We start from the raw sequence: 27,954 nt of genomic DNA, 5'->3' as shown, positions 1-27,954 counted from the left end.
AGTGGATGGCACGAAAGGGGGAACACCCCCCATTTTGGCAATGGCTAAACCACAACAAACATACTTCCCAACTGTCATGCTGCATCTTGCAGAACACATGGCCAATCTGACTGCTCTACCCACCAAGGCAGCTGTATTCAGGCATGAGCAACAATAAAGAAATATCAAAGTGATAACATCTCACATGTGCAGTTCCTTACCTGATGCGCAAAGAAGGAGGCTGCTGCCAACTGCGCTGTGAGCACAGCATAATGATGAGAGAATAAACTGTGTTCTGTGCTAAATCTGGCAACACTGCACATAATGATCTGGTCATTTAAAGCAGCAGTTAACTGCTCATCTGCTGGGCTAGCATATATGTTTGCACTAACATACTGCCTCCTGATAGAGAAGCAGCAATACAGATGAAAAAAGAGGACATTTTACAGTAATTTTTCTTTTAAAAAAGCACATGCACGCTTACTTTTGACCTTGCAACAAATAAGAATAAAGATAAAAGCAAGCAAAGCCAACTGCCTTCAAAATTTCTGACTTTCATTATATAAACTAACACGAGGTACTCCCAAGGATTCTTTAGAAAACAGTAGTTTAAAAGATGTTGTTTTGAAAAACAGATTGATAATCTTCAGCAATACAAATAGCATCCAGTAAAACTAACAGCATGCAGTAGTTACAGGGAAAGCATAGCAAGAAAACACATTGCGGCTTTAGCTGCATGTAAAAAAAGGATGCTTTAGAAAGGGAAAAAGACAACATGAAAAGCTCACTGCTAGACACGGGAGTTTGGGCATGAAAAATTATCCAGCCAAAACTATGCTACCGCATTTAGCTATATATTTTCCTCACATGATGGTACCAAAAAAATACCGACCAAGTATAGAAACCCTGCAAAACAGTCGCAGATTTAACCACCGGGTGTCAGTGGCCATCCAGGCATCGTGTGCCCGGACGCTCCCTGCACCACATCGAGCTGCCTTTCTCCATGAACAGAGAGCAAAAAAACAGCCATTCCGGAGAAAAATACCTTCTCCTCTCTTATACTTTTTACAAAAGCAAAATCTGTTTGCTATTTAAAATAGCTTGTTTCATGATTGGTGATGCTTTGCCCAAAATACAGTTTCCTTGTAAGAAATCCGTTCGTTTGAACAGTAGCTCTTCTCAAGACGGCTCCCAAGCAGCAGTACTTATTTGCAGGAGCATAATACCCAAGAATCGTCTTTTACCCTTCGGAGCGCACTGGCCTGACAGGCTCCTGCTTCTGCGGAGAGGCCAGAGGACAGCCTCCGCTCCGCCCGGGCCTCGGCTCGCCACCAAGCCGGCTCCGCACCACGCTGAAGCCAAGGGCTACGCCGGCTGCTTCATGCTCTCCCGGACACGGCAGGGCTGTGTTCAAGGCTTTGTCCTGCCGCCAGGCCCGTGCCAGAAGCGCCCGGTGCAGCTCAGCCCCACGCTCCGGCGGTCGGTTTCACCCCCGCGGCGGCACGCACAGCCCCGGCTACCGCCAGAGCCGCGCCGAGAAGGAAGACGCTCGTCCTTGTGCGGAACGGGACGCCAAGCGCCCAGTGGCAGGGAGGCTGCTGAAATAGCTTTAACCTCTGGGGTAGGTCCCCCAGGCCGGGGTCCCTTCTCTCTCCAGAGGCCCGTCCCCCAGGCCCACCCCGGCCGGTACCTGGAGGAGGCCGCCCATCTTGGCCCGCAGGGCGCGGAACTCCTCCGGCGCCGCCTCAGGATAGAGCTGCCCGCGCAATAGGTCCTCCGTGATGTCCGCATTACCATAGTAGGCGGCCTGGGCGATGCCGCTGAGGAGAGCGCTCAGCGGCTTGGAACCCTCCGGCGGCGGCGGCGGCAGCGGCTCCGGCGCCGCCATCTTGGAGAGGGTGGAGCCACCGCCGACCCCGCCCCGCCCGCGGCTACGACTACGGCGGCCGCGCGGGGACCGCGCACAGCTCGTGCCGCGCCCGCTCCACCCCGGCGCCGACAACAGGTACCACTCGTGTGCCAAGTTTTCTCACGGGGGTGAAGCGGATGGAGTGTGCTCTTAGCACGCTAATGGTAACCATCAAGTACGCAACACGTGAGTGGAAAAAGCAGTGGCTCTGCCATCCAGGCACATTTTATTTAACAGAAATATTTAGGCAAATAAGTAATTGTACATTTAACTCATTAACAACACAGGTAATGACAAGTGTAATGATGCACGCCAACATGGAGCCTTCACTGACCAGTGTTCTTCCATTCCCTGACGATTTCATGCAATGTTCCAAAGGAATCTGTGATTAAAATAGGAAAAAAACCCCAACCCAAACCCAATTCCATAACCAGACCTGAAGAGGAACGGCCTGACTGGGTACAACACATTTCTGCTTTCTGGACTGTTTCTTCAAGTACTGCATTTTGCTAGATACTCGAGTATTTTATGAAAATTCCACAGGCTTTGCTCTGTCCCTCTGCTGTAAGATGCAGGGTAGACCACAAAACACAGGGACAGTTAAGAATCAGGTACTAATAAAAATCAAGTGTTTTCTCTGTGCACCATTCTATACAAGTTCAAATACAAAAAAATATTAAAATGCTTTGTATATACAAGCATATGCAGTCACAAAAGAGACTGTGTGCTCTCAAGATATGCCTACAGCAAATTTCCTTCTGCTAATAATAGTGGTATATCTATATATATATATATACACATAATACACACACACATACATAGCCCACCTGATTTCAATTATTTAAGCCCTTCATAGTTGCACTCTTTTTTATGACACAGAAGAAATCGCACATTGGTCGAAAACAGAAAATATAAGTTTATAACCAACATGGTCTGTTCTGCCTAGTGTTTATTCTGCATCTTTCTGAAAGTACAGAAGAGGCAAGGAACACATGCAAGTTGTCCCTGCCTGCGGGGTATCACAAGCATACACCTCTCTGAAGCTAGAGGTACAGGAAGAATTCATAGTACATACATCTAAACGTTTCTTCCACTCTCTCCACTCCTTTGGACAGTATTTAAAATGTGCTTTTTCTCTCATGGTATTTGGATTAAATGGCAGTTTTGAAGCTTTAAAGAATCTGGAGACACAGGAGATAGAGTGGCTTTTGATTGCTAGAAATGAGTATGCAGCATGAGGAGCATAATTCTGTGCCTGGTTTGGGTATGGACTCTTCACTACGCAGCTGACCCTTCAGAGGCCCAAAGCTCTTCTCTGGCAAGCGCAGCTCACCATTGCTCATCTTTAAAAAGAAAAGGGATCAGGGCAGTAACTCTTCATGGCTTATCCGTATCACCACAGAATATGAAGTAAAAATTCTATCACTCCGGTTTAAATTTCAAAGATACCATTCCTCGATGATGTGCTTTCTTCTGCTGAAGTATGTCATTAAGTCCTAATGAGTAATGCTGCTTTACTGACTTAGGTTGAGGTACAAAGACAAATTTGTTCTTACAATTGCTTTTTTCTTCTCAGATCTCAGCCTACTCAGTGCCTTCCATGAAGATGGCAAGAAAGCTGCTGAAAAGTGCGTATTTTGACTTCAAAAACAGTATAAAATTATTCAGAATGCACACGCCAGCAACCAGTAACCTGTGTCTTTAAGAATATTATTTATTTGTTTTTGTAAACAACCTTATTTTTAAACAAATTAAAAATACATTGAAAAGTCTCTCTTTATACATATACACAGTACATGTTCAAAATTCACTTCATAGTGAATGCCATAGTTTAAGCAGAAAATCGAGAGTTCTTGATCCAAAACTCTGTTGCATTACAACCATCTTCGGCAGTACAGCATACCATGTTGCCAAGACTTGGCCCGTTCAGGAATACTTCATTTGTTATTTATCACCTGAACCGTTTTTCGGCCATAGTGGTAGTAGCTGTACGCAGATGTTACCGTTGTGAAAGCTGTGATGCACCTTTGGAGAAAATAGTTCCTGTAAGTCATTTGAGTTTAAGTACAATAATAAAAAGTGTTATTTTTAAGCATCGTTCCTATATTTCACTAAACAGTCAAGGACTATGTCCTACAGAAATGCAGTTTACTGCATTTATATGCTGAAATTCAGTGCTAAGTGGAGGATTAGATAAACAAAGGAACTGCCATCCAGTGCTATATAGCATGCTTCTGTTTAATTGCATACTAGGCCAAATTTTTACCATATTAGCACTTGTTTTAGAGAAGGGAAGACAAACGATTCAGTATTTGTACCCTACATAATTTTTACCAGCTTGAGAACTGACTAATGTGAGAAACTACCCCTTGGTAGTATGAAAGGGGAGTGTTCAAATCATACGAAACTTGAACCTATCATTTTACAAAGTTCCAAAGCTAAAGCACAAGTTTCAGCTTCAGCCTCTTTTGTTCCCTTCCCAGAAGCTGGGTAATAATTATATATATTTCTAAGTTAGTGGTGCTCCTCTGTGTCAAAGGCTGACACCATACAGGTGTGAGTCACTGCTACAGTCTTGCTGCTCCATTACTGCTGCCCTCCCTGGACACACTGCCAGATTCTTCCGGGTCATTTTTGAGAGTGTTTACAGAGGACCCTGGTGAGTTACACCCAGAATTTCTCCATTAGTCCCAACATGGTAACTCTCTTGGAGAGTCCCATGCAAGCAACAAGGTAAGCGTCTTTCAAAGAGGCAGTTCCAGATTTGGCTTTCCAACAGGATGAAAAACTACACTGACTGATAAGATCAAGGTTCCTAGTTCCTTAAAAGCTTTGGGTTTTGCATTTGTTTATTGTTTTTTTTTTTCCTCTAAAAGACAAGTAACACTGGATTTTCCACTACTTTAAACTAAGTTACTACATAATTCTGCTATCTGCTGTTCAGCCTCTTTGTTCTGAACTCTTACCTAGCTGCTCAGGAGAAATAACTGTACTTGTAACACCAGCTACAATTCAGATTCAGATACAGTTCAGATCTCCAGTGATAACAGTGACAGGAACAGCCACTATTTAAGGGGGTATGCTCCTGTATGCCTGTTTCCATTCGATCCCTCCCCTTCCTTCCTATAATCTAGCAGGAATCACCGTATTTCTTCAGGTGCTTTTCAAAGAGGCTTCAGAAACCTAGATTTCAAGATAGCAGGTACAATATAAAGCAAAAGTAAGAAAACACTTCCCATCTATTTTTACTGATATCAAGATTGCTTTTTAAAGAACACTTACAGCATGAATAAATAAAGAACCCAATGCAGCACTCCCTTCTTTTCTCTTAATCTGAATTTACACTTTGCCTGTGTACACCATGTCTATTCTGAAGACTTGTTTCTTAGCCATTATTCCTGAATCTTAATTAGGTTGACTACTTTTTGCTTGTATAGTAAATGCAGTACCAAGAAATATCCAGCTCCCATATCAGTTAAGAATAAACACGTAAAATTCAGCCATATGGGTCTATTACATCATTTGAGCACAGGTTCTTAGTTCCATGCAATAAGATTAATCTCAATTACCAGTTTCTTTAGGAGTACATTAAATTATCTGGGAAAAAAAGTGAAGAGGTAAGTTACCATAATGTCTGCAGATATATGCTGTCCACATAATTGAAAACAGGAGCTGCTAAAGAAGCTGCCACCAAAATTAGCTGAACCGCTGTATTCATCTGATAAAAGCAAAATAGGAAATGTGACCAAAATGAAGACGTGTACTATGGAAGGAACTCCAATACACACTTTTATTACTGGTTTAAGTATTAGCCTTAAACCAGAAAATTTATTTAGAAACCTCTTTTAATGAAACATCTTACACACTAGAAATTATCATGTGCTCTGACAGAATATAAAGTTGAAAATCTCTCAGAATTTAAGTTGCCTCCAAATTAGTTGGCACTATTTTGAAACTGCACTCAAATATAGTAGTAAACAGTGCCCTCCCTCCAAACTACACACCACCCCAAGTACTGAGGAGTTATCTTTTGTAACGAATTACTACTCTTACCTTGCTAATGAATGTTGGTTTTAATTGGGCAGTAGCATAACAGGGGTTAAAATACCTACTGAGTGTTCTCTGTTGGGGGAGAAAAGAGAAGGGAAAAAAAGGCAATTCTAATATATTCAACTTGATATACACCTCTTTGCATAATACAAAAATCAATTGTAGCACTAAAGAATTATACTGCTGCTGCTCTTATATGATTTAATACGCATCATACACAGGGGAAAAAAAGTTATCAGTAGCTCCGACTCATCTCTATGAAACCTATTTTATGAAATGCTGTTCTGCTTACAAATCTATCTGGCAAAAGAACAAGTACAGCATTGCATCTTAGGCTATCCACCCAAGTTTTGAGCAACCATCAAGTCCCAAGATGAAAATCTCTTGGTTACAACTTTGTTAAAGACTTACTCATTCTTTTACACTTGTAAAAATACAGAAGATTTTAATCAAAATAAAACGATTACATGTTCATACAATTTTGTTTAATGCTATATGCTTACCGGTGGAGAAAGAGTTTTATATCGCACATAAAAAACAGCAGCAATGAGCGCTACATCCCTCAGAATAATCATGGAAGTAAGTGAAACTGAAAAACCAAGCCAACAGGATCTAGTGAAAAATCATGTCCAGGATTAAAACCAAAACAAAAGAGCACAAAATACGAAGGAAGAAGAAATAACCACTCTCAACTTCTTCTGAACAAGTTTTATGCATGACTGAAGATTTTTAACATGACTTCTGAAGGGATTTCATCAAAAGTCTTAAAACAATCCAGTCTATGAGAAAACCTTTTACACAACTACTAACTACTATTGCTTTAAAGAAAGTCCATTTGAAACCCGTGGTAATGCTTTCTGTTTTGCAAGTCTATCGTGGTGGGGGAGGAATGTTTTTTAAGAATTTAATAGGAGCAAATGGCAAAGTGCAATTGACAAGGCAAGGATTTTGGGCTACACACAGTCTTCCTTCTAGACACACAATAAATACTACTATACATAAAATTAGCTTCTTTACCTTATATAGTACATGCAAGTAATGACATTTTCTCACCTGGGATAAGATTTCTACAAGTTAGGCTTACATAGAGCACACTGATGAGAATTTTATCAGCCAGAGGATCAAGAGCACTTCCCAAAGCTGATTTCTGATTAGCCCAGTTTCGTGCAATAAATCCATCCAACTAGGAAAAACGAAGTTTAATGTTTCTCTGTTAGAAAACTAACAATAAAAATAGCTTATATATGCTACTGTTGCAAAGATATTTCATGACATCACATCACACAGCTAGTTTACCCAAGATGAAATATGATACCTGTTAGCTGATATTTGTATCATGCTTTTTTTCATATTACATTCCAGATTCTGGAAGCATTTGAATATATTAAATTCTCATTATTAAAAAAAAAAAAAAAAAAGGAAAAAGGTAACTGATGTTCTAAAATTCACACAATTATTGTCATGATGGGTGCACTGGGTACCAGCTGCATACGGCAACAGACCACTAGATGTGTAAGCCCTGACTGGACAATGCCCACCTGGGGCTGGTCAGGGAACCCTGATATCCCCTTTGCTCCACCAGCACGTAACTCTCCTTCATCTATCTGCGAGCTCCCTTCACCATGTCACAAAGGATGTATATACCATTTCTAGAAAACAATGAATATAAAAACTAATCTGTTTATACATTTCCACTCTACATTGGAGTCAAAATTTCAATGCATGTCAACAGGATCACTGTAACCCACGCTATCCCCAAATCGATGCAGACATACCAAATCCGTTATGCCAGCCAAAACAAAGACACCTAGTGCAACATTGAAATTTTCTTCAACAATCAAATAGCCTAAAACTGGCGCCAAGCCCATTCTTGCCATTGACAGTATATTTGGGATCGTCCAGGGGTTTTCATACTGTAAAGTAAGAAAGGAAAAACTTCAGGCCAGGAAGGCAAAGCCTAACTTGGTACATAGCAGAATTAATAAAGACGAACACACAGATGAAGTCCAACTAGCCAGAAAGCCTTGTAAGCTCTTGGAAGCTGCCTGCCGTTTGCGCAAGACACACAGTCACGGCCTCTAAACTAAACATTAACTTAGTCTTCAAACGGCAAACACGCCGCCACCGAAAGACCCCAAAAGCCCTTGTTTGACTTCAAGTTTGGACGTGACATCCGTTTCCAGCAGAGTGACTTTCGCTGCGTTACGGGGTGACAAGTGCTCTCCCCCGGCCTGCACCGCCTCGCCCCCGCCCCTCAGCGCGCCGGGCAGCTCCGCGCGCCGACAGAGGACGAGAAAGCGACAGCCGCGCCCCCCCCAGCTGGGCCCGCCGCACCCCCACGGGTCACGTACCAGCTCAGCGTAGCGCCCCGCCGCACGCCGCTTCCGGGGGGGCTCCGGCGGCGCGGCCCCGCCGCTCCCCGCCCGCCGCGGCCCGGCTCCGCCGCTGAGGAGGCGCCAGGCAGCGGCGGGCGCGCGCAGCAGCAGCCGTTGGTGTTGCCGCAGGGCGGGAGCCGCGCGCGGTCCGGCCAAAGCCCCCGCGCCCGCCACCAGGCAGAAGACGCCGCTGTTGCCATGGCGGCGGCCACCCGCCCCCACGCCGCGCCCCTCCGCCGTCTCAGCCACCGCCCCGGGTCGGCTGGCCAGAGGCCTGGCGCCGCCGCCCGTCCGCCTCCGCCCTGCGCCGCGGAGGAGCCCCCAGAAACCCCTGCCTAGCCAAGCGGCGGCCAGCATGGTGGTGGGGTGGCACCTTCCCGCGGCCCCTACGCGCGCTGCGGCCCTGCCCGCGGGAGCGAGCGGCCTCCCGCCTCCGCCGCCATCCGCCGCCCCGACAGACTGGCGGGGGCTCGGGGACAGGGTACGAGCCGCGGGGTGTGCGTGTGCGGCGAGGGGTGTGGGGGCGGACGTGCGACTTTTTGCGGCGCTTTACGGCAGCCCCCTCCCCTGCGGGCAGCGCGCTTTACGGCAGGTTGCCACCCGCGGCCAGCGCGGCGGAATGAATTAGAAAATAAATCCCGCTGTGAGGAGAAATAGGGAAAAACCGCTTTTCCGGCCTTCCTGCCGGCCGACGCTCTCCCCCGAGGGCCCTCGGCCGTGGGCGGTGGCGTCCATGGCGGGCGGCTGCTCGGGGTCACCCCGCTCCTTCTCACGGCGGGGCGGCTTTGTGGGGCCGCGCCTTTCGCTTACAAACCCTTAACGGAGGAAGGTGAAGCTTTCCCGTAAGACATTTCTCAGAGGACCTAAGTACTCTCTTGTTCTTGGTACTTGCTCTTCGCCCTCGTTCGCCCACATTTACTTTAGGTCAAGGGAAAAGAAGAGTTTACTTTCCCAGGCGCAATCGTTTAATTGCTTCTGAGGCTTGCTCCTACCCACCTTCCCAAACACTGACAGATGTTATTGTTTGTATTTCTGTCATCAGGCTAAGGCCTTCTCCCCAGGTGTTCAGTCAGCTTCAGTTGCACACCACAGTCAATAACTGCCAGAGCAAACGGAGGCTCTTAACAAACAAACAGGACATTTACCTCCACCTCTTCCACAGCTCTTTAAAAGAATCCATAAAGAGTAGCTAAAATGCATATGACCTTGTTAATTGATTTAATTTATTAATTCCTCTACCACATCAATTAGATGTAGGGTTTTTTCTGTTTGGGGGTGGTTTTTTTTAAACATGGGGAAGGTGAAGGCAGGAGTAGAACATAACAAGATGGCAGAGCATCATGCTGCCGTCGAGAGACCTCGCCCTGCAGGAGGCGGGGCTTGACAGGAACCTCATGGAGTTCAACAGTGGGAAGTGCAGTCCTGCACCTAGGGAGAGAGACATACAGACTGGCAAGCACCACTTCAGAGTGGAGAATAGATTCTCCAGCTGTAGAGACACTCAAAACCCAGTGGACGTGGCTCCAGGTAGCCCTGCTGGAGCAGGGTGGTGGGTCACTTTCCACCTCCCCCATTCTGTGGTTCTGAGCAGACCACAGAAATCCAGAGCAGGGGAAGGGAACACCACTTCTGAAGTTCCAGTTCTGCCCTCTACCTGTTGTGCCCTGGGTTATATTGTGCAAGTCTATGAAATATGAGAGTGCAGAGAGAAGATTTCTGATACATGGAAAACAAACAAAACCACAAACCACCCAAACCCTGCATTAATCAATGTCTAACACCTACTTCCCGTTAGCTGATACGGCAGGTTGTCTCCTCATGTAGGATTAAGTCCCAGTTTGCAAGAAGGTGTGTCTCCTCTGCTGCCCAAATGCTAACACATAGAGATAGATGACAACTACTGTATGCCCACGCAGACTAACAGTTCATACATTAAAAAAAGCCATTAACCACAGTTACCATACTGAGCAAACAAATCCTGGAAGGAGCAGACTGCTTGCCACTTAGAGTTCATGTATAGAGCTATAATTTCTTAGTTTTCTCTTAAGCATCTCATCCTTCAACTTAGTTTTCAATTTCAAGTATATTGAAGTAGTTTCACACTAAGGTATTAGTGTGAAAAGTATTAAGCAGTTTAACAGGTTCTTTGAAAGCTGTAAAAGCCTTACTGTATTTTCATTCAAAAGGGCTGTGGAAGGATGCTGCCACTTAAAAAAAAAAAAAGCAGAAATAATGAAACTTATTTTCTTGACTTACAAATTTATGTTACATAACATATGTTACGTTAGAAATAAGAGAGGGAAAACAGAAGAACAGAAGTATAGGCAATGCATTCTTCAGTTATTTTTTTTTTAAATTTGTTTTCCAAATGCCTGCACTGAAAGCTTATTATCTGCCATTTTATTGCACTAGAGCATGATTCTGATTTCTTAAGTCTGGAAACATTCAGCATTTTACACTTGCAGAACACATTCTTCTGTAGCAGGAACAGAGTTACACCAAAACAGACATAACATGTTCATGTTACATATCTTGTAATGGCCACTAACACCCACAGCAGTGTTCACTGTTACTCTATAACGCTCCTGAACAAATCACAGGTTTCTCATATATAGAGTTTAATGAAAGACATAAATAAAATCAATTCCTGTTTTACAAATTAAATATTGTAATGAGGATATTTTCTTAAATCAGACTTGCATTTCAAATAAAATCTCAGCTACAAAGAACAATAAATACAGAGCTGCAAAGCAGAAAATTAAGTCAGTTTCAATAAGGTATCACTCTTACGGCTACAAAACTGTGTTGTCTCAACCTGAAGGTTCCCAACTTTTTAGTAAAAACATTTCTGTACTTTAAAATTATTCCTCAAATGAACTACAACGCTAAAAAACACAATTCATCATCTTCTCATGAAAGATTTCTGGGTTTAAATTTGTGGGTCCAACATCACTAAGTTTAGAAGTAAAATCTGTTATTGCACTGTGTGATGTCAATGTAAAATACCATTTTCCACTCCTCAAGGATGATGAAGCACATGCTGATCTTACGGGGGGGTAAGACTAGCCGCTTCGGGCTAGCAGACCTATAGGATGAGTCAAGCAGCAATGCCACGGATCCATTTGTCCTAGGGCAGCTTAAAGCAAGCCTGTGGGCACTGCTAGTTTCCGAAAGGGAATCTCACACTTTGGTAAGCAACAGTGCCAGCAGCACATTGACCACCACGGTAGGCTGTGGTTCAGCATGCTTTATTGCTGCAGGTCCATCAGTCTATTCCAGATAGAATGATTATGTCTCGAGAAAGTTTACCACAGTGACCCTTTTCACATAGTCTGAAGCTGATAAACTCTTGAACCTTTTTTCAAAAGATAACCCTGATCATTTAGGGATCCAATAAAGCTTTCGAAATCGGATACCTGGGAAAAGGAAAAAAGACAGACAAAAATAAATATCAAAAAGTCATTCTTCTAATGTATCTAAAGCAACGTAAACAGTTTGAAAGAACTTCGTGAAATAAAGTGAGCTAAAAATAGGTTAGTTCCTTAGCAAACATCTGACCTACTAGGAGGTGGCATACAGTCAGTTGCACCCTTTTGAGCTTTACTTACACACTTTATGGCATACAGAAAATATACAGAGTAACGTATGTATAAATCTAAGCTCTGAAACACAAGTATCTACTAAAGAAAAGTCCTATTTCTACAATTTCAACAACTCTCACTGATTTCCAAGTATTTGTTACAGGTATAGAACTGCAAATGGGCAAAAAATTCTATATATAAAGAGAAAATTAGAATTAATTGAATTAGCTATAGATAACTAGTCTCTGAATGAATGAATGATCATGCAATAAGAGAGCTGGCAATAACATGTTCTCTCGGACAGGATTATGCACAGTCAATATTTGAACAAGTTTGGAGACTGAAGCTATCTCGCCCTAGGAGGCCGAAGTAGGTAATAGAAAGAACAGCATTATTGCCCATAATAAGTCCCATAAAGCAAAATTAATCGTCACCACTTTTCAGTTGTTACACCTGAAATCCAGTTTTAAGTTTTGAATTGGCATTTAACTGTAAAACCTTTTTATCATGAAGCAAAAAGTAGAATTAGCTATCGATATCTTTGTTTGGCTGAAGTGCCCCCCTCGTATGGAATGCAAACCAATTACGGGATAAAACACATCTGTGGCCATCTGTCCTACATGCTGTTCCTATCAAGTTACAATATTAGGACACTTGAAGCAGGAATGAAAACTCAAAAGGCATACTTTGGCCAGAGAAGGCCAAGCAGAAACATCACTGCTCTGTTGACATAGACCATGGACACCACAACAGTCTAAATTTGGGAATTAAAATAGGTGTGTCCCTTGGGGAGCCAGAGGAAGTAAAGTATACTGAAACCAAAATTGCCTTTCATGAAACAAAACAGGACCTTCTTGAAGACCAGCTTCAGAAGCAGAACCAACCCTTCCTAATGCAAGGAGTTGTTTCTGTCAAACAGCTAGTAAGATTAGTCAAGTTTACAAACAAAGGCAATTCAGGAAGAATATTCAGCCTAAAAGCAGCAAACACTGCTTATTTCTGTTGATTTCGGAGGCGCACACGATACATGTGCCTTCTCCAATTTCCATTTTGCAATAAATAATTTTGACTGGTCTTGCAGTTTGTTGTTGAAGAAATGCTTCATTTCCAAAAACTTACTCGTATTTGTAGCTCCTTTGCAATTTGTCGAAGCTGTTGCAAGTCAAAGAGATTATTGTAAGTTCTCTCTGCAATACTGTTAAGGGCAGAAACAAATTTTTTTGCTTGTGACCGATTGCTCATCCCAGATCCATGCTGTGAACGTTCAAAGTCCAGTTTTCCAAACTCATCAGAGTAGGTTCCTAGCATGCTAAAAATACATTTGAAAAAAACCCAAAACAATCAACAGGAGACAAAAGCAAGAGTACATGAATTTGCTTCCTGAAACATAACTGCTTGAGAAACTAAGTTCTCAAAGCCACATAAGAAACCATTCCTTACTAAGAACATCATTATCTAGGGAACCTAGACTAAGCATCTGTCCAAATCACTTGAACTTAAATTGTTCGACTGCAACAACAGAGAACAATCACACAAGAGAAAAACCTTTGGCAGCACCTCATGTCTAAGTTACTGTGCACTAGTATACATAACTGCTACAATGATACAACTCTATTGCCTAAGCAATGGTATTCAAATTAGGGCTGCTGTCAGTTTTTAAAGAGCTAACAAATCTGAGTAGTAGTATCAGTAGGTCTAAACCTGATAAAGTAATTTCTTCACTGTGTTTGCATATCTGTATTTAAAAAAAAAGTTTTGAATGAATAGCACTGTGATACTTTATTTAAAGCAGTGTGTATTACCTATATTTCATTATTTCTATTACATCCTCAGCATCTTCCTTTGTAGATTTCTCCCTTAATTCCAGCCTTGATCGTGCCTTAAAATGGAAGAAAAAACCACAAAGTTATATTTAAGATATATTGTAGCTGACATGAAAAAAGGCTACAATTTGCCCTACAACAAGCAGAGCTGGAACCTGAGCATACAGGACTTAAAGGAAGATTCTTCTATTTTTCCGATAGTGTTCCAGTGCCACCTCCTGCATACTTACATTATTACACTGTAGCTTCAAGTTTATTTGCTTTTTAACAGTGCATTCTTGGGAAGCAGCAGATCACAAATAGTGTTATTAAGGCATAGTGTTAGGGAAAACAGTAGCAGTTTAAGTTCAAGATGGGCAGCAGCTTGTCCCCGTCTGCACCTACTTTTTCTCCTTTTGTGAGAATGTGATAGATTCTCTTTCCACTCCCTTAAGGGTGTTTTATTTTATAAGAGGCTTTAAGCAAAGTAGCTCTTAAGCATTTGTAAGTCTCTGGAATTATGACCTTTTTTTTTTTTAAAAAAAAACCAACACAACTATGGCTGTGAAGAAGCTGTCAAAAATTATAGGATATCGGTACTAGTTTAGGAATAATCTCTTTGCTTTCAATCCCTTAAGTATTACACCTTGAGTTTACCTCAGTAAGTCGAATCAGTGACTCTAGCTGCCTCGTGGTGATTGGTGTGCTGTCTGCTCCTTGGTTCTGTTTCCGGAGCTCAAGGTAGAATTCCTGGAGGACCTGAGCAGCTTCTGGAGATAAGTGTGGGTGAACGTACTGCCGAGCATATCCGACGTACTTCCTCAGCAGCTGATGTGGAATGGCATCAAAGTTTTCTCCCGGTAAGATCTAACCCAATTACAAAGAGCTTGGATTTCTATCTGTCAGAACTCTATACAATAGAAGTTTTACCATAAAATCTTCATCTTCTATGCTTTATCTGGTGACACCTTCACTGCAAGGGCTTTAGCACTTTCTATATGAACTGTGTACTTAAAAAGTCCATACACTATGCTTAGACATGTAATTAAACACACTTGGCCATTTCAGAAAAAGCAGCTGAAGCTTCTCATTTGCAATAAGAAAGTGCCAAATATGAATCAACTATGTCAAGAATTCTTTCTCAAGAAGAGAAAATCCGATTTCCCAATTGTTATATCTCCACAGAAGATTAAACCATCACTACTGACATTCCATTTCCAAAAGTACATGTGTTTAGCTCCAGTAGGAGATATTCCTCCCGAGACCCGGCATTTGACAATATCAGCCCTCAAACTGATCACTTAAGTTTAATAAGAAATATGCTTCCTCTCCTGTAATCCCCAAATCTGTTATGAATTGCAGATGCCCAAGGATTTGTTTACACACTGTTTTATTTGGATTCAATACTTCATAACACATTGTGTTTTATCCAATTATTACATCCAGTCTAGTTCTGTAGCTATTGAAAGCTAGCACGCCATCTTTGCTTTAGAGCATCTCATGGCAAGTGTCTTCTCACTACAGCAACCAAAAAAAAAAAAAACAGCTCAGCTAATAAATTTACTTCTGTGTGGAGATAAAGATGGCTTGAGACACATCTTTAGCAGCTCCAGCAGGTCAGGTAATGTTAGCTACAACATACAATTGGTAGAAACTGGTGGCCAGAGCCTTAAATGCTTCCTCTTTGAATTAAAGCCAATTATCATGAGAAGAATGGGAGCGGGAAACTGAGGACATCCAGCAGGTATGGGTTAACAGGTCCCAATGCAAGGAACACCACAGGAAGGTGCATAGGGAGTCACAGGACAAGTCCTACCTTTAGTCTTTCAAGCAGAGGTCGATCTGAAACAACTTCGAGAACAGAGCGATCCTGTGTGTTGGTACGAGTCACAACAGCACTGCTGCATGCTGCCTGCTTTCCAGCTCGGATTGCCATCACGTGCTCAGACAGCAAGTGATCATGATCTTCATTTGGGGTGTCCAGCAAAATGAAAACTAAATCAAACCTCGACAGTAAAGCACTCCCCATTCTAGAGTAAAGACAAGAAAACCACACAGTACTCAAAGAAGTGGAAAAATTAAAGCAACTCTGCTCCACTCCAAAGACACTTTAAAAATCCTGTCCTATTCATTCTCAATCAAATAGAACAGTAATTTCTCTCTCAAGAGCCACGAAAAATTATTAGAGTAAGTTTGTGTTCAAGCTCCAGGAAACAAGAAAGCAATTGCAAACTACAAAACTGCCAGAAGCACCTACTCTTGAATGTGAACTATATAAGCAGCATTTCAGAAAATGCTCACTTTAAGTTCTCAGACACTGTTTTGGCTTTGTTATAATGTCCTCCAACTGGGTTTGCTGCAGCAACAATGGATGTCCGAGCTGGCAAACTGCAAACAATGCCAGCCTTGGCAAGGCTGATACTTTGCTGTTCCATGGCTTCCAACAAAGCTTGATGTTGGTTTCCCATCTTATCAAATTCATCTATTCCACAAATACCTGGAAGCAATCAACACAAGATAAAGACATATTAGAAAACAATTAACTGATGGACAAGTGTATGCTACAATCCAGTGCTGATTGTACAACCTGATAGGTTGTATGTTACAATACATCAGAAGGCCAACCTAACATCTTAGGGACTGCAGGAGACATTCAGAGCAAGTCTCCATTTCAGCAAGGTTTGTTTTCATTTCATGCTGCTGCAGCTGAACCATTATAAAGTTGGCCTGGCTTGTGGAAGCAGTGTCTTGATTACACATTGAGATGACAAAACAAGCTTTTTAAAAAATAGAAATAGACGACAAATCTCATAAGCCAGCTATTTTTCAAAAACAGTAAGAATCCAGTAGCTGCCATCAGGTCAGAGATTTCTCAACAAGGAAATCCTAGTTCTTTGACACATTAAATAAGGCTGGTATGTGAATTGCAGAACTCCAGTTTCCTCCACATCCTAACCCCTAGGAAACAGGAGCCACCTCCAGAGAAGTCACTGGAGAAGCTCAGAAATTCCCAAGACGTGGAAAGCCAATATCATACTTTGAATTTACATTTTTAGTCCACAATTGTGCAAGCACTGTAGTTAACCTTAGACTCAGCAGCACACACACCCCTCCATATTTGCTCATACAAAACCTGTACTATTACACATGTTACCTTGATCTCCAAGCACTAAAGCACCAGCTTCCAAGGCAAAATCTCCAGAAGCGCCATCTCTAGACAGAGTAACAGTCAGGCCAGAGCTGGTGGAAGTATTACCACAAACATACACACCTCGAGGAGCAACATTACACACGGCCTAGAAGAGAAAAACATACTTTTTCCCCACCCCAACATAAAGAATTTCATAAGCCTAATTCTAGAGAAACAATTTGAAACAAAACCAAATTTGTTTCTTTTTGCTTAACATGTCCCAACAGTAAAGTTAAAACTCCTTGCAACCCCAGGAGACATACTTCTGCAAAACAGTAGGAATAACTTTGGTCACAAACACTTGCCACACAGCCATGTCTACTGTGTTATCAAAACTACTAAGGCTTCGGGCACAGCATTTACATTTCAAAGTATGTTGAAATACTTGGGAACACACTATCTGCCATAGAATTGCAGATATATGATTTCTGTATCTTCAGACGCCAAGGTCTATTGAGACTAATATCTTGTCCTGGTGCCCAACACAAGCTGCTTCAGAGGAAGCATGCAGAGTTCTCTCCACAGCTAGGGGATAAAGGACAGTCCTAGTCTTATCTGTGTTTCTACTATCCAGAAAGCAGCTAACAATTTGAAATATGAACTAGAAAAGCAAAGTATGGTAAGCTTGAACACAGACGTGTTGGAGTTAAATTTGCCTAGAATACAGTTATAACTGTAAATCTCTATAGTTACAGGTGCTTATTTTTTATTTAAAGGATAACACCCAAAGCATATTTGTTCAGTACCAGATATGTGACAGGTAGAGTGTACTGAATTAAAAAAACAACAACCAACCAAAAAAAACAGGCTTCTACACAGCTTTGGTTCTCTCCTGTCTGTCTGTCTTTCACTTCACAGTAACCATGGGAAGAGACATGGAACTTTAAAACCATTCAGTTTAAGACAAAAAAGTCTTACTACTATCCGATTCTGTCACAGACCCAAGCCCCAAATGCAGCACCAGGTCCCGTTCCCAAAAATCCAAGATCTGTGCTAGAAACATAGAAATAGGGTAATAGAATGGAGGTAAACCTCACAGAAGGTGAGTGACATAGTATTTAAAGTTGCCTTAGTTCCAAGAGTTGTACTTATTTTATTTGACAATGGATCAGCTAAATGAAGATAGTAAGGAGTGAAACTCCTCACCTGGTAACAGAGTTGGTGGAAAAAAAAAAAATATATATATAAGGGCAGGACAGCAAGCCTATACTTGAAAGTCCACAGGCTTGACCAAATATACCTGCTCTGATAAGTGTTTTAACAGGCTGGATCCCTTCTGCAAGGCTCCCTGGAAGGAGAGGGCAGCAGGGGACCCCTTTGGGTACTACCCTATATTTGAGGCATCCTACATGAAAAGATAGCTCCAGCCAGGCCTTTGGTTTTAGCACAGCTATCCTACCATGCTTACAAGAAGTCAAGATAACAAGGAATTAGAGAAAAATATAATCAAGTAAATAGAAATAAATCAACCCATACCTGCAACATTTGACTTTTTCCTAATCCTGGATCTCCAACGACCAGAACATGTGGATCTCCTCGCACTGGGATTCTGTTCTTGTCATCTACAAACTTCTGACATCCTCCAAATAATGCCAGGGCCAAACCTGCCTTTACAATCTGTAGTGGTACATACCAACACTAATAGAGTTTGATCATGGTGACTAATACTGGCAGTTCCCTAGAACTGGCTGTAATAGCCCTTTCCTTCTGGATGGCTCAACTTAAGGGTATAAGGCTGCCACCGTCACTGAAAGTCACAATCACCTGTAAATACAGTCCCCACACTCTTCCTCCCACCCCAGGGAAGGTTTATAAATCCTTTAGGAGTTTACTGTGGCATAAACATTTCAAACTGAAGTTGCAAGCAGAGCTGTTAAATTACTTACCTCATGGCCATAGATTGCAGGACAAAGAGAGCTGAAAAAACAAAGAACATTGTAACATAAGTGGAATATAAATCTTGCATTACTGTTAAATAATCACTTGCTCCGTCTCCCTTGTCATAGAATACTTTTATATATTTATAAATATTTTGTTTATTTGTTGCTGAGTTTACAACAGAAGCAATTTAAATGTAAAAGCAGCATCAAATTTCTTGAAATTTTCAGATAACCAGATACTCTTGAAACGATAAGAAAAGCCTTTCATTTCAGTTGGCAAAAACACAGAGGAGAACCATTTTCCCGGTGGCTTCTGCACTCATTCTTATCTTTATCAAGTAACTGTAGCCCTCCTTTTAAAGGTGCTAGTTTCATATTCTTTGACTCCACTGGGAGGACCCAAGGGACACCCCAAATAGAAGATTACTTCTCAGCCTGAACTGAGGGTCTTTCATACCCTCTGCTCAGTTCTTGCACCTCTTACCTCTGCTGTAGAAAAGCAGAGCAGAAAACAAAATAGTGCTTGTGAGTTGAATTTGCTCAGCGAGGAGCAAAATTAATTAATTGCCTTTTTTAACCATGGCTTTCTGTTTCAGGGTTGAACTGAAACACTCTTAACTTCCCTGTACCCTTAAATCCCTCCCAGAGTCCTAACATCCTCACTGCAATACATTGACTTCCTCCCAAGCCCCTCACCCACTAAAGTTTGTTAAATCTCTATGGTATCTATTGCATGAGCCTTAGACATTTCATAGCTTTAAGATTAGCTGTCACTTTTCTCTGATGTTGGTCATGCCGATTCAGAAGTCTAATCCTAGACCAAGTCTAGGTCTAACACAACTTACTTCACAATGAGCCTCAACAGATTTTCCTCAGCTTGTATTTCTTGAACAGCATAGAGGTCTTTAAGTGAAAACTCCATGAATGATCTTTGAAAAGTCTCATCATCAAAATTCTTTGGTTTTTGTCCTTTACTGTTGCTGACAGAATTTGCCTCAATGTACAACAAGAACATACACTTGTCATTCTTATTTTTAGATGCTCCTGTTAGATTGAGAAAGGATGAAGGAATATTTTTTATAGCAAGTACTGATGTTATTTACAAATGGCATAGGGTAATTAAGAAATATGAAGTACAGGTGTCCTGGTTTCAACTGGGGTAGAGTTAATTTTCTTCCTGATAGCTGGTATAGTGCTGTGTTTTGGATTTGGGATGAAAATAATGTTGATAACATACTGATGTTTTCAGTTGTTGCTAAGCAGTCAAGGACTGTCTAGCTTCTCATGCTGGCCTGCCAGCAAGAAGGTGGGGGCTGCACAGGAAACTGGGAGGTGTCAGAGCCACGACAGCTGACCAAGGATGACCAAAGGGATAATTCCATAACATACAGTGTCCCACGCAGTGTATAAGCTGGGAGAGTTGGCTAGGGAGAGCTGCTGCTCAGGAACTAACTGGGCATGGGTTAGGTGGTGGGCAATTGCATTGTGCATCTCTTATTTGGTATATCCTTTTATAATTTTTTTTCCCTTCTTTTTCTGTCCTATTAAAATGTCTTTACCTTAATCCATGAATTTTACTTCCCCAACTCCCCCCCCCCCCAATTCTGTCCCCCCATGCCACTGGGGTGGGGAAGGAGTGACTGAACAGCTGTGTGGTGTTTAGCTGCCTGGAGGGTTAAACCACAACAACAGTCATGTGCAAAATGTTCATAGGTATGTAACTGAATATCTACATTTTCAAAAATTGATGCAAAATAAGTTTCTAGTTACATTTGTTCTGTAAGTTCTTTCCATTTAGGTACACAATAAAGTCTTTTGCTGGATTAGGAGGGTATATGTGTATAGGGACTTTTCTCCCAGAATAAATTAAGTTTTTGGATTTTTTTTTTTTATTGCATTATTGTAGTCCAATATAAGTTGAATATAAAATGTTTCCATTCAATATTTAGAGGAAAAAATCCATTGTGCAGAAGAATTAAACATGTAGCTTAATAATTAATAATTTTCTATATGCTCCAATGGTTACTGAGAAGTAAGAGAATGTGGTATCACAGTAAATCAGTACTGCAGTTCTCTCAAATATATTCTATTACAGCCTCACTTGAAGAGGGGGAAAAAGAAGAGAAGAGGGGGGGAAGAAGAACCGGGGGGGGCGGGGAAGAAGAGTGAGGAGGAAGATTTCTCAGAAATACTTTAGGAGATAAACATCCCGCTTACATTAGTGGTCCAGAGAAGGCCTTCCTATCATCTGACATACTGAAACATCAGATGTCAGACTGGCACTTGAGATTCAGGACCATAATTGTGTCTGGATAATTATGAAACCCCCTCTCTATCAGAGGACATTAGAGACAGTGCTCCCCTTGGACAGCGCTGCTTCTGGCTTTTTTTAAAATAACTCCTTGTTATAAAACTTTGGGAACTTCTGAAGAAATATACACTTAATGTATTTACAACTTTGAGAGCTCAGATTAAGGGAGGAATGATGGTTGATCTTGCGTAGTCACCAGAAAAATCCCCACCCTAAGGAAAGGTGTTCTCAGATGATGTATTTTACCTTCTTCAGTGCTCGACACCTTAACTATCCCTGTAACTGTGACCATATCTCCTGGGACGCAGCTGTCCACAAGATCTTGAACCAGTTCACATTCGATTGTGCGAGGGATTCGGCCTGCTTCTCGCTGATCATCTGACATGAGCTCCTGCACCCTGCAAAACACAAGGTGAGCATACACTCCCTGCATAACATTTCCAATTCAATTACAGCATACAAGATCTGCAGCTGTGTGCTTCCAACCAATCCTTTCTAAACTGAAAAAGGAGACAGCAGAAATGCCCTGATAAACACTAGAAACAGCAGTGCTGAATTTAGAGAAACACTTTCAGTTCAGACTTCAATAAATAGGTATACGTTATGCCTGAAACCCAGAAAGACAATAACTATGAACTCTAGAAATAATCAATGTTGAAATTCAGATCTTCTATTTCTACATGAACAAGCTCATCAGTGCTAATGTACGTGAAATAAGATGGACCTCATATACAAAAATTAAGAGGTCAGACTTTATAGCTCTGATGAATGCTTAATTAGTATTTTAACCCTAGCAAAGCCCAAGAAATTCCTCAGACCAGAACAGAACAGTAGCTCACTCTTCGTATAGTTGCAAGAGGCTAGCAACTAACAAATTCTTTAAAAGGTTCCAATTTTGGAACTCTGATAGTTTTACTTGAAGCTCAGTCAAACTTTTCTTAAGCTCCAATAAACAGCACCCTCTAGAGCTGCTGACAAGAATGTCAGCGCTTTTTTTTTTAATGATTTTTTTCAAATGACTTTTATTACACAACTTTAATGAACCCAAACATATTTAGATGTTATTTGGCACAATAAGACTTTTGATACAGAGCACATGAACTTCACAGAATCTGAACACAAGAAGTGGGGGAAAAGTAAGCAGAGTCCTATTCTTTCCAAGCTGACACCCTTACTGCAGTAAGCTAATGGGATGGACAAGAAACAACACATCAAACACTTCTGAACATATATTATGGGGCAATAGTAGGATGGTCATAGCACTGATAGCACATAGTGGGATAGAAGCAATGAAAAACAGATCCACTGTCCACCTTCCTACACTTTAACATTGCTAATTTCTGTAGAAACAGTAACTTGTTCCCCCATACCAAACATCTCTCAAGTTTTAGGAATACCTACTTGCTCATTAAACATAGAAAGCAGATGAATGGGCGGGCACAGCGCTCTTTTCCTTCTACTGAGGGTACCCCAAGGACTGGGGGACACTCAATATCACTTCAAACTAAGATTTTTAACCCTCAAATTTACTTTCAGTTCATTCAAGTCAACTGTCACAGCTGACCAATGTAATTTAACGGGGCTTTTCTAACTGACTTACAGCTCATTAAAAGGAATCATTAACTAATAGATGCAACCAGAAATGATCGAGAAAAGCTGCAAAGAACACAAACTGAACATTTCTCAAAGAACTCAGTCACAGCAGGAGGAATTTCAAAGAAGCTGTTATATTGAGTAGGTTTAATATATGAAGTATACTAGCGCTCAGATAAAACAACCTCTTTGTGATACAAATATAATACACACATTGCCGAAAGAGTAAGATGATGAAAATTACACAGTGTAGCATGGAATGAGCCATCCTGCCACTTTGACTACCCTCAATTTTTGTGCAGAAAGGAAGACATGCTTACTTAACAGACTGCCAGTCTACTGTGGTGGTTAAAGGAGAGCTTCTGTCAGCTGTGAAGGACCGGCCACGGCACTCGGGAACAAGGCACTGTAATAATAGTAACTCTAATTCATTCTCAATCCTGTTTTAGAATCATAATTTGAAATTGCCTTATTTGTATTAAAAAAAAGAAAGCAAAGCAATGTGATTCCTTAACATAATTTCAAGGAAAAAAGCTAGTTAAATTAGGGCTACAAATTAGCACATAGATAATTAATGAAGAGGTATGAAGCACAGACACCTGAACTCTGACTTATAGTTGGTAGAGCAAATACAGCACTTTTTTTTTTAAACACCAGTGGTGCTGCTTTTTGTCAAATCACTACAGATAAGAAAAAAGTATGAAGTTAAATGGTTTTAACTTACCTTAGTTGGAAGAGTATACTTCCCGTCAGGTAGAAGAACACCCTGAACATCTCCACATGTGCTGCATACAAAAGCTAGCTTAGTGCAGAGAGGCTTAATGTTACTGACACGCACAACAGTGCCACGCAAGGCAATATATTTTCCATAGCAGTTGGCCCGAACATTTTTCAGCTGAGTTAGTGGATCATAGTTGTACACCCTACAAAAAAGTTAAGCATTAACATTTTGAAAGCTTACCATACTAAATGCAGAACACCACCAAAGAAAAACCACAAAACACCAAACAAAAACCCCATTCCCCACCACCAAACCCAAGCAAACAAAAAAATCCAACACCCAATAACAAGTTTGCACACCAGTTATGAACAGTAATCCAGAACAATGAAATATTTTGTCTGTGGACCCATGGCATAATCTTTGATTCCTGTTCTAGAAAGCAGCATAACATTTAATATTCCTCAAATGTTTATACCTCAACAGCTGTACAGTTTGTTTATATAGTGACAGCTCCTTCCTATAAACAACTGTGGCTAGCAACACCACAGAAATTACTGTACAGTCATCTATAACCAACTCTTTGAATTATTTCAGATTAAGACCAGAGTTTACACTTGCAACATAAAAGGATCAAAGATTTATTATGCCTATGCTCCAAAAGGAAGGCTGAGTTTTCATTTCAAGGACATAAGAACCTGTCATCAGGTACAACACACTGCACCTTAAGGACAATAAAGAATACCTAGTCAAATAATTCAGAATAACAAGCTTCAGAATCATTTATCATGGAATGGACCTCATGAGATTGTCTAGTCTAACCCCCCTACTCAAGCAGGGTCGGCTAGAGCAGGTTGCCCAGGGACATGTCCAGCTGAGTTTTGAATACGTGCACAGATGGAGACTACACAACCTCTCTCACAGTAAAATAGCATTTTCTTGTGTTCACATGGAATTTTAAGCCTTTTAATTTTTACCCGCTGTCCCTTGTCCTGTCACTGGGCACCAGCGAGAAGAGTCTGGCTCCTGAAATCCAGGGTTTTCCCTGCTCCTTCTGCTTAGGACCCTGAGCACCACCATCTCATCATTCAACCCTCCCTATGCTGCAGAAAGCATTTTAGGAGCATGATATTTTATTGCCTTATTAAATACTTTCCTCTACAGGACAATGGTCCATAACTGTCTCTTAGAATATGAGGTCTTGTATATACCTTTTGTTTGGCCACAGGTTTTTCCTAAACATTCTACTGTGTAATTAAAACGGTGCCATTTTGTAACAATGCAAAACTTGAAAATATATCATAGTGTGACAACCCCCCAAATTAAATCCACCTGCCATGTCAAAACATGCTGCTTCCCCATTTCAAGCCAGGACCAGAAGGGAATTAAAAAAAAATTTTTAAACTCAAATGGGGCTTATAGTCCCAGTCCCCCTCAGACTCCTGAAGTTTGAGACACTATTACTTCTGATAAAGAAGAAAAATAATCATGCTAAGGACTTGTTTCGTTAAGAAATCAAAAGGAAGTCACATTTTTAAAATGATAACAGTAATTATGATTCCTTATTATTCAGAATTATTGTAAACTCAGCTTATTATTTCAAATTAAATTTTGATTAATTAGAATTAATATTCTTGACACTTTCATACCAGTAATCATTTAATAGATTTAAGCTAATATGAAGTACCACATCCTCACACACCACTGGCAAAACATCCATACAGGAATAATAAATAGTACCAGTTGTAGTTTTGGTCCACACCCTTCATTCAAATCAACTTCTTTACAAAGGCGAGCCTTTTGCTAAGAAAAGGCCAGATCATAATGCCTTCCTAACTTCTACAGTAAACAGCAGAAATTTAAATACATTTCTGTTTTTAATCCATATGTGTTTCACAGAATAGCAGTTCTACTTGTAAGTTACTTTACTATTTATAAGCTTTTCTAGTTATAAGCTGTTTCTTCAGCTTATATGCAGGTTTCATTTCACTTTTATCTTCACAATGACAGTCTAGACTTTGTCATGGTAAAAAAAAAAGTAAAATGTAGACTGTTCTTCTGGAACTAGCATCAGAGCCAAATCTCTCAATAAAATAAGTAAGCCTTCAGCACCACACACAGACACTGACAACCATTGGACAAGAGGTAAACAGATCCTCCCAAAAACAAAACAAATACTCAACACCCATTACCTAGCATGAATGACAGGCACATTTATTATAGGTTCTCCATCAAGCGGTAATCCCTCCTGCACCTGCAGCTCTGCAGCATGTCTTTCAAGGTCCTTTGTTAGCACCTAGACAGAACAGAAAGGCAGACACAGATGCAGAATCCCTGCAACATTGATGCTATTTGCTATTAAATTTTATTACCATTCCTTACAATTGGACCCGCTGCTGAAATCCAAAGAGCCCTCTGCTGCCCAGTGACCTCCATTAAACAGTGTTCTACTTCAGAACAGTTTTAAACGTCATTTTAAAGGGAATTTAAAATCAACACATTTGTTGTGTTTGCTTCTTCAATTAATTAAAAAAGGTATATAATAATTTTTAATGCTGCTTAATGTGTGGTATTTTGACTAAAGCACAAACATCTGAGAACTTGCCTGTCAACAAGCAGTGAAATGCTACTTAGAGACATTGAACAGAGCCAGGAATTCCTGAATCTGTTCACCAATCACCCACCAGTGGCATGAGGTGGGACACGGCACATGTAACACACAGTACATTAACAAAACAGAAATTAGAACTCCCTGTTAAATAAGTGTTAGAACTACACTTCGTTTTAGTCAGCTATTTTGATGACAAATAAGTAAAATGCACCAAGACCAAAACATTTTCAAAACACTATTTTGTAGCCCATACAGGAATGGTGGACAGTTAGAAGAGTTCGAGTTTTGAATAAGCAGTAAATTTCTGTAAGAAAAACATAGAGATTTGTTTTTTATAACATAATTGTCTCTAAGTCCCAGTGATTCTTTTTCATTGTGAGGGTTATGGTTGTATATATTAGAATGTCATATTTACCTGATGAATTGCCAGACCCATACAGTGCAGTATTTTCTGAGGCATATCCCTTAATTCAGTAGATATATTTGGTATTGATTTGGTTAATTCTCTGTCTTGTATCAGTTCCTTATAATCCACAAGAATACTTCCTTTTCTTTCTATTTCATCCTGTGGAGTATTTTACATTATAAAATACACTTCAGATTATAAACATCTAAATCATATCATAAACATATCTGTGATGGAGATTATTTTTGATGGAGACAATACACAAAATTTGTAATGTTATTATATCAACAATAGGTTGTGGGAGGGAGGTGTTTTGCTTTGCTTTTACCTTATCATAAAGTTCAATGCGTTCCATGAAAAACTTTTCAAAGGCTTGAGTCTTCTGGACAAAAGGAGACTTGTCAGCATAAGCTAATTAGAAACACACTGCATTAGTAATGGCCATAAATTATTAATTCAATTTCACAAAAACATAAACTAGCAATTTCTCTTCCATTATTTTTCTGCATTCCAAAACTGAGCAAGATGGTAATCTCTATAGTACTACAGCAATGTTCTAAGACCTGTTATAAAACAGAACTTTGTCTAAGATGACATAGGACAAGCACATAGAATCAAGAAGAATACAGCAGAGGTATGTATATTCCAGTCTTTGATAGACTTGTAGGTTTTATGAGGCTAATTGAACAGATTTAAGAAAGATCATATTTTATACTAGTCAAGAATCTTTTCCAAGGAGCCCACAGCAGACATTACAGTATGCCACAAGACCAAAATCTGTACTGTACTCACATTTTTATATAACAAATATTAATTTCAAATGCTTTCTGTTGAACTTATCCCTTCAACTTATAAACAGCTCTAGGGAAGACAATAAAATAATCGCTACATATAATTTTGGTCTAAAAATACCTTCAGAGAAATAAAGTTTCCAGCCCTTATAGGGAATAAACTGGTCCAACGTTGATTGAACTAGTTGAGATCTCACTAAAATAAAAAATTGAAATAAAAATTAAAGCAGTGATTAAAACAACGTGGATAATAAAACTTTACAAGTTTTCTCAGTGATTCTTTTGACCACCGGGAGGCAAACAGCTATAACTGCCTCAGTGATAAAGCATTATGGCTTCAGAACAGGCAGGAGCACAGGAGCTGACTCACCAGGCTGAGGCATTCTTCTCCACTCTCCCTTCTGTCCTCTGCCTCGCCACCCTCTTCGCCATCCTCCTCGCCACCCCTGAAAGACTCTTCCCCGGGTGCATCCCCTGCCTCTGAGGTCCCTACTCATCTTGCTCCGCAGGCGTCAGTTTGGGGACGCGACAGCAAACTCAGCTAAAGAGACAGAATTTTTTTACCAGAAGAGATTTAATTTAAATTAGGGTTATTTTCCAGGGGAACCTCGCCTGCGGGGCTGGAAAGAAGGCCTTGAGATACCCCGAAGGCCTTGCGGAAGATCCGGACTCCTCTCCCTACCACAGGTCCCGGGGAAGCAAAGAGGAGCACCGTTAAGCGGCCCCACCGACGAAGGGACGAAACAACAGCACCAACG

The 27,954-nt window shown here is 40.9% G+C and overlaps 3 protein-coding genes across 3 annotated transcripts in view; all 3 read right to left on the bottom strand.

Moving 5' to 3' along the window:
• The window catches only part of COMMD1 (copper metabolism domain containing 1), a gene marked incomplete at its 5' end in the record, with an annotated part of 82,584 nt that extends 80,717 nt beyond the window's left edge, over nt 1–1,867 (bottom strand). The window contains one exon of the mRNA XM_081997922.1: nt 1,670–1,867. Within this exon, the coding sequence (XP_081854048.1) occupies nt 1,670–1,867 (198 nt within the window). The remainder of the gene's footprint in view (nt 1–1,669) is intronic.
• A 1,958-nt stretch (nt 1,868–3,825) lies between these two features.
• CRLS1 (cardiolipin synthase 1) lies at nt 3,826–8,670 on the bottom strand (the record flags this gene model as incomplete). The annotated part of the gene is made up of 7 exons (XM_081997497.1): nt 3,826–3,913; nt 5,515–5,606; nt 5,942–6,010; nt 6,442–6,527; nt 6,992–7,121; nt 7,714–7,851; nt 8,290–8,670. The coding sequence occupies 7 exons, from the start codon at nt 8,668–8,670 to the stop codon at nt 3,826–3,828; spliced, it is 984 nt and encodes a 327-aa protein (XP_081853623.1).
• Nucleotides 8,671–11,636: 2,966 nt separating this feature from the next.
• MCM8 (minichromosome maintenance 8 homologous recombination repair factor) lies at nt 11,637–27,693 on the bottom strand (the record flags this gene model as incomplete). Its single annotated transcript, XM_081997496.1, has 18 exons — nt 11,637–11,729; nt 13,014–13,203; nt 13,697–13,773; nt 14,354–14,563; nt 15,513–15,726; nt 15,998–16,193; nt 16,851–16,992; nt 18,363–18,503; nt 18,773–18,803; nt 19,612–19,810; nt 21,324–21,475; nt 22,991–23,076; nt 23,395–23,593; nt 25,581–25,684; nt 26,415–26,564; nt 26,734–26,816; nt 27,318–27,392; nt 27,567–27,693. 18 exons carry the CDS (start codon nt 27,691–27,693, stop codon nt 11,637–11,639), a joined length of 2,469 nt encoding a protein of 822 aa, XP_081853622.1.
• Between the last annotated feature and the right edge of the window lie 261 nt (nt 27,694–27,954).

The sequence above is a fragment of the Phaethon aethereus genome (assembly GCF_964289735.1).
Source record: "Phaethon aethereus genome assembly, chromosome: 3".
Taxonomy (NCBI): Eukaryota; Metazoa; Chordata; class Aves; order Phaethontiformes; family Phaethontidae; genus Phaethon; species Phaethon aethereus.
The sequence above is the reverse complement of the archived record's forward strand: the minus strand, read 5'-3'. Positions and strand labels throughout refer to the sequence as shown.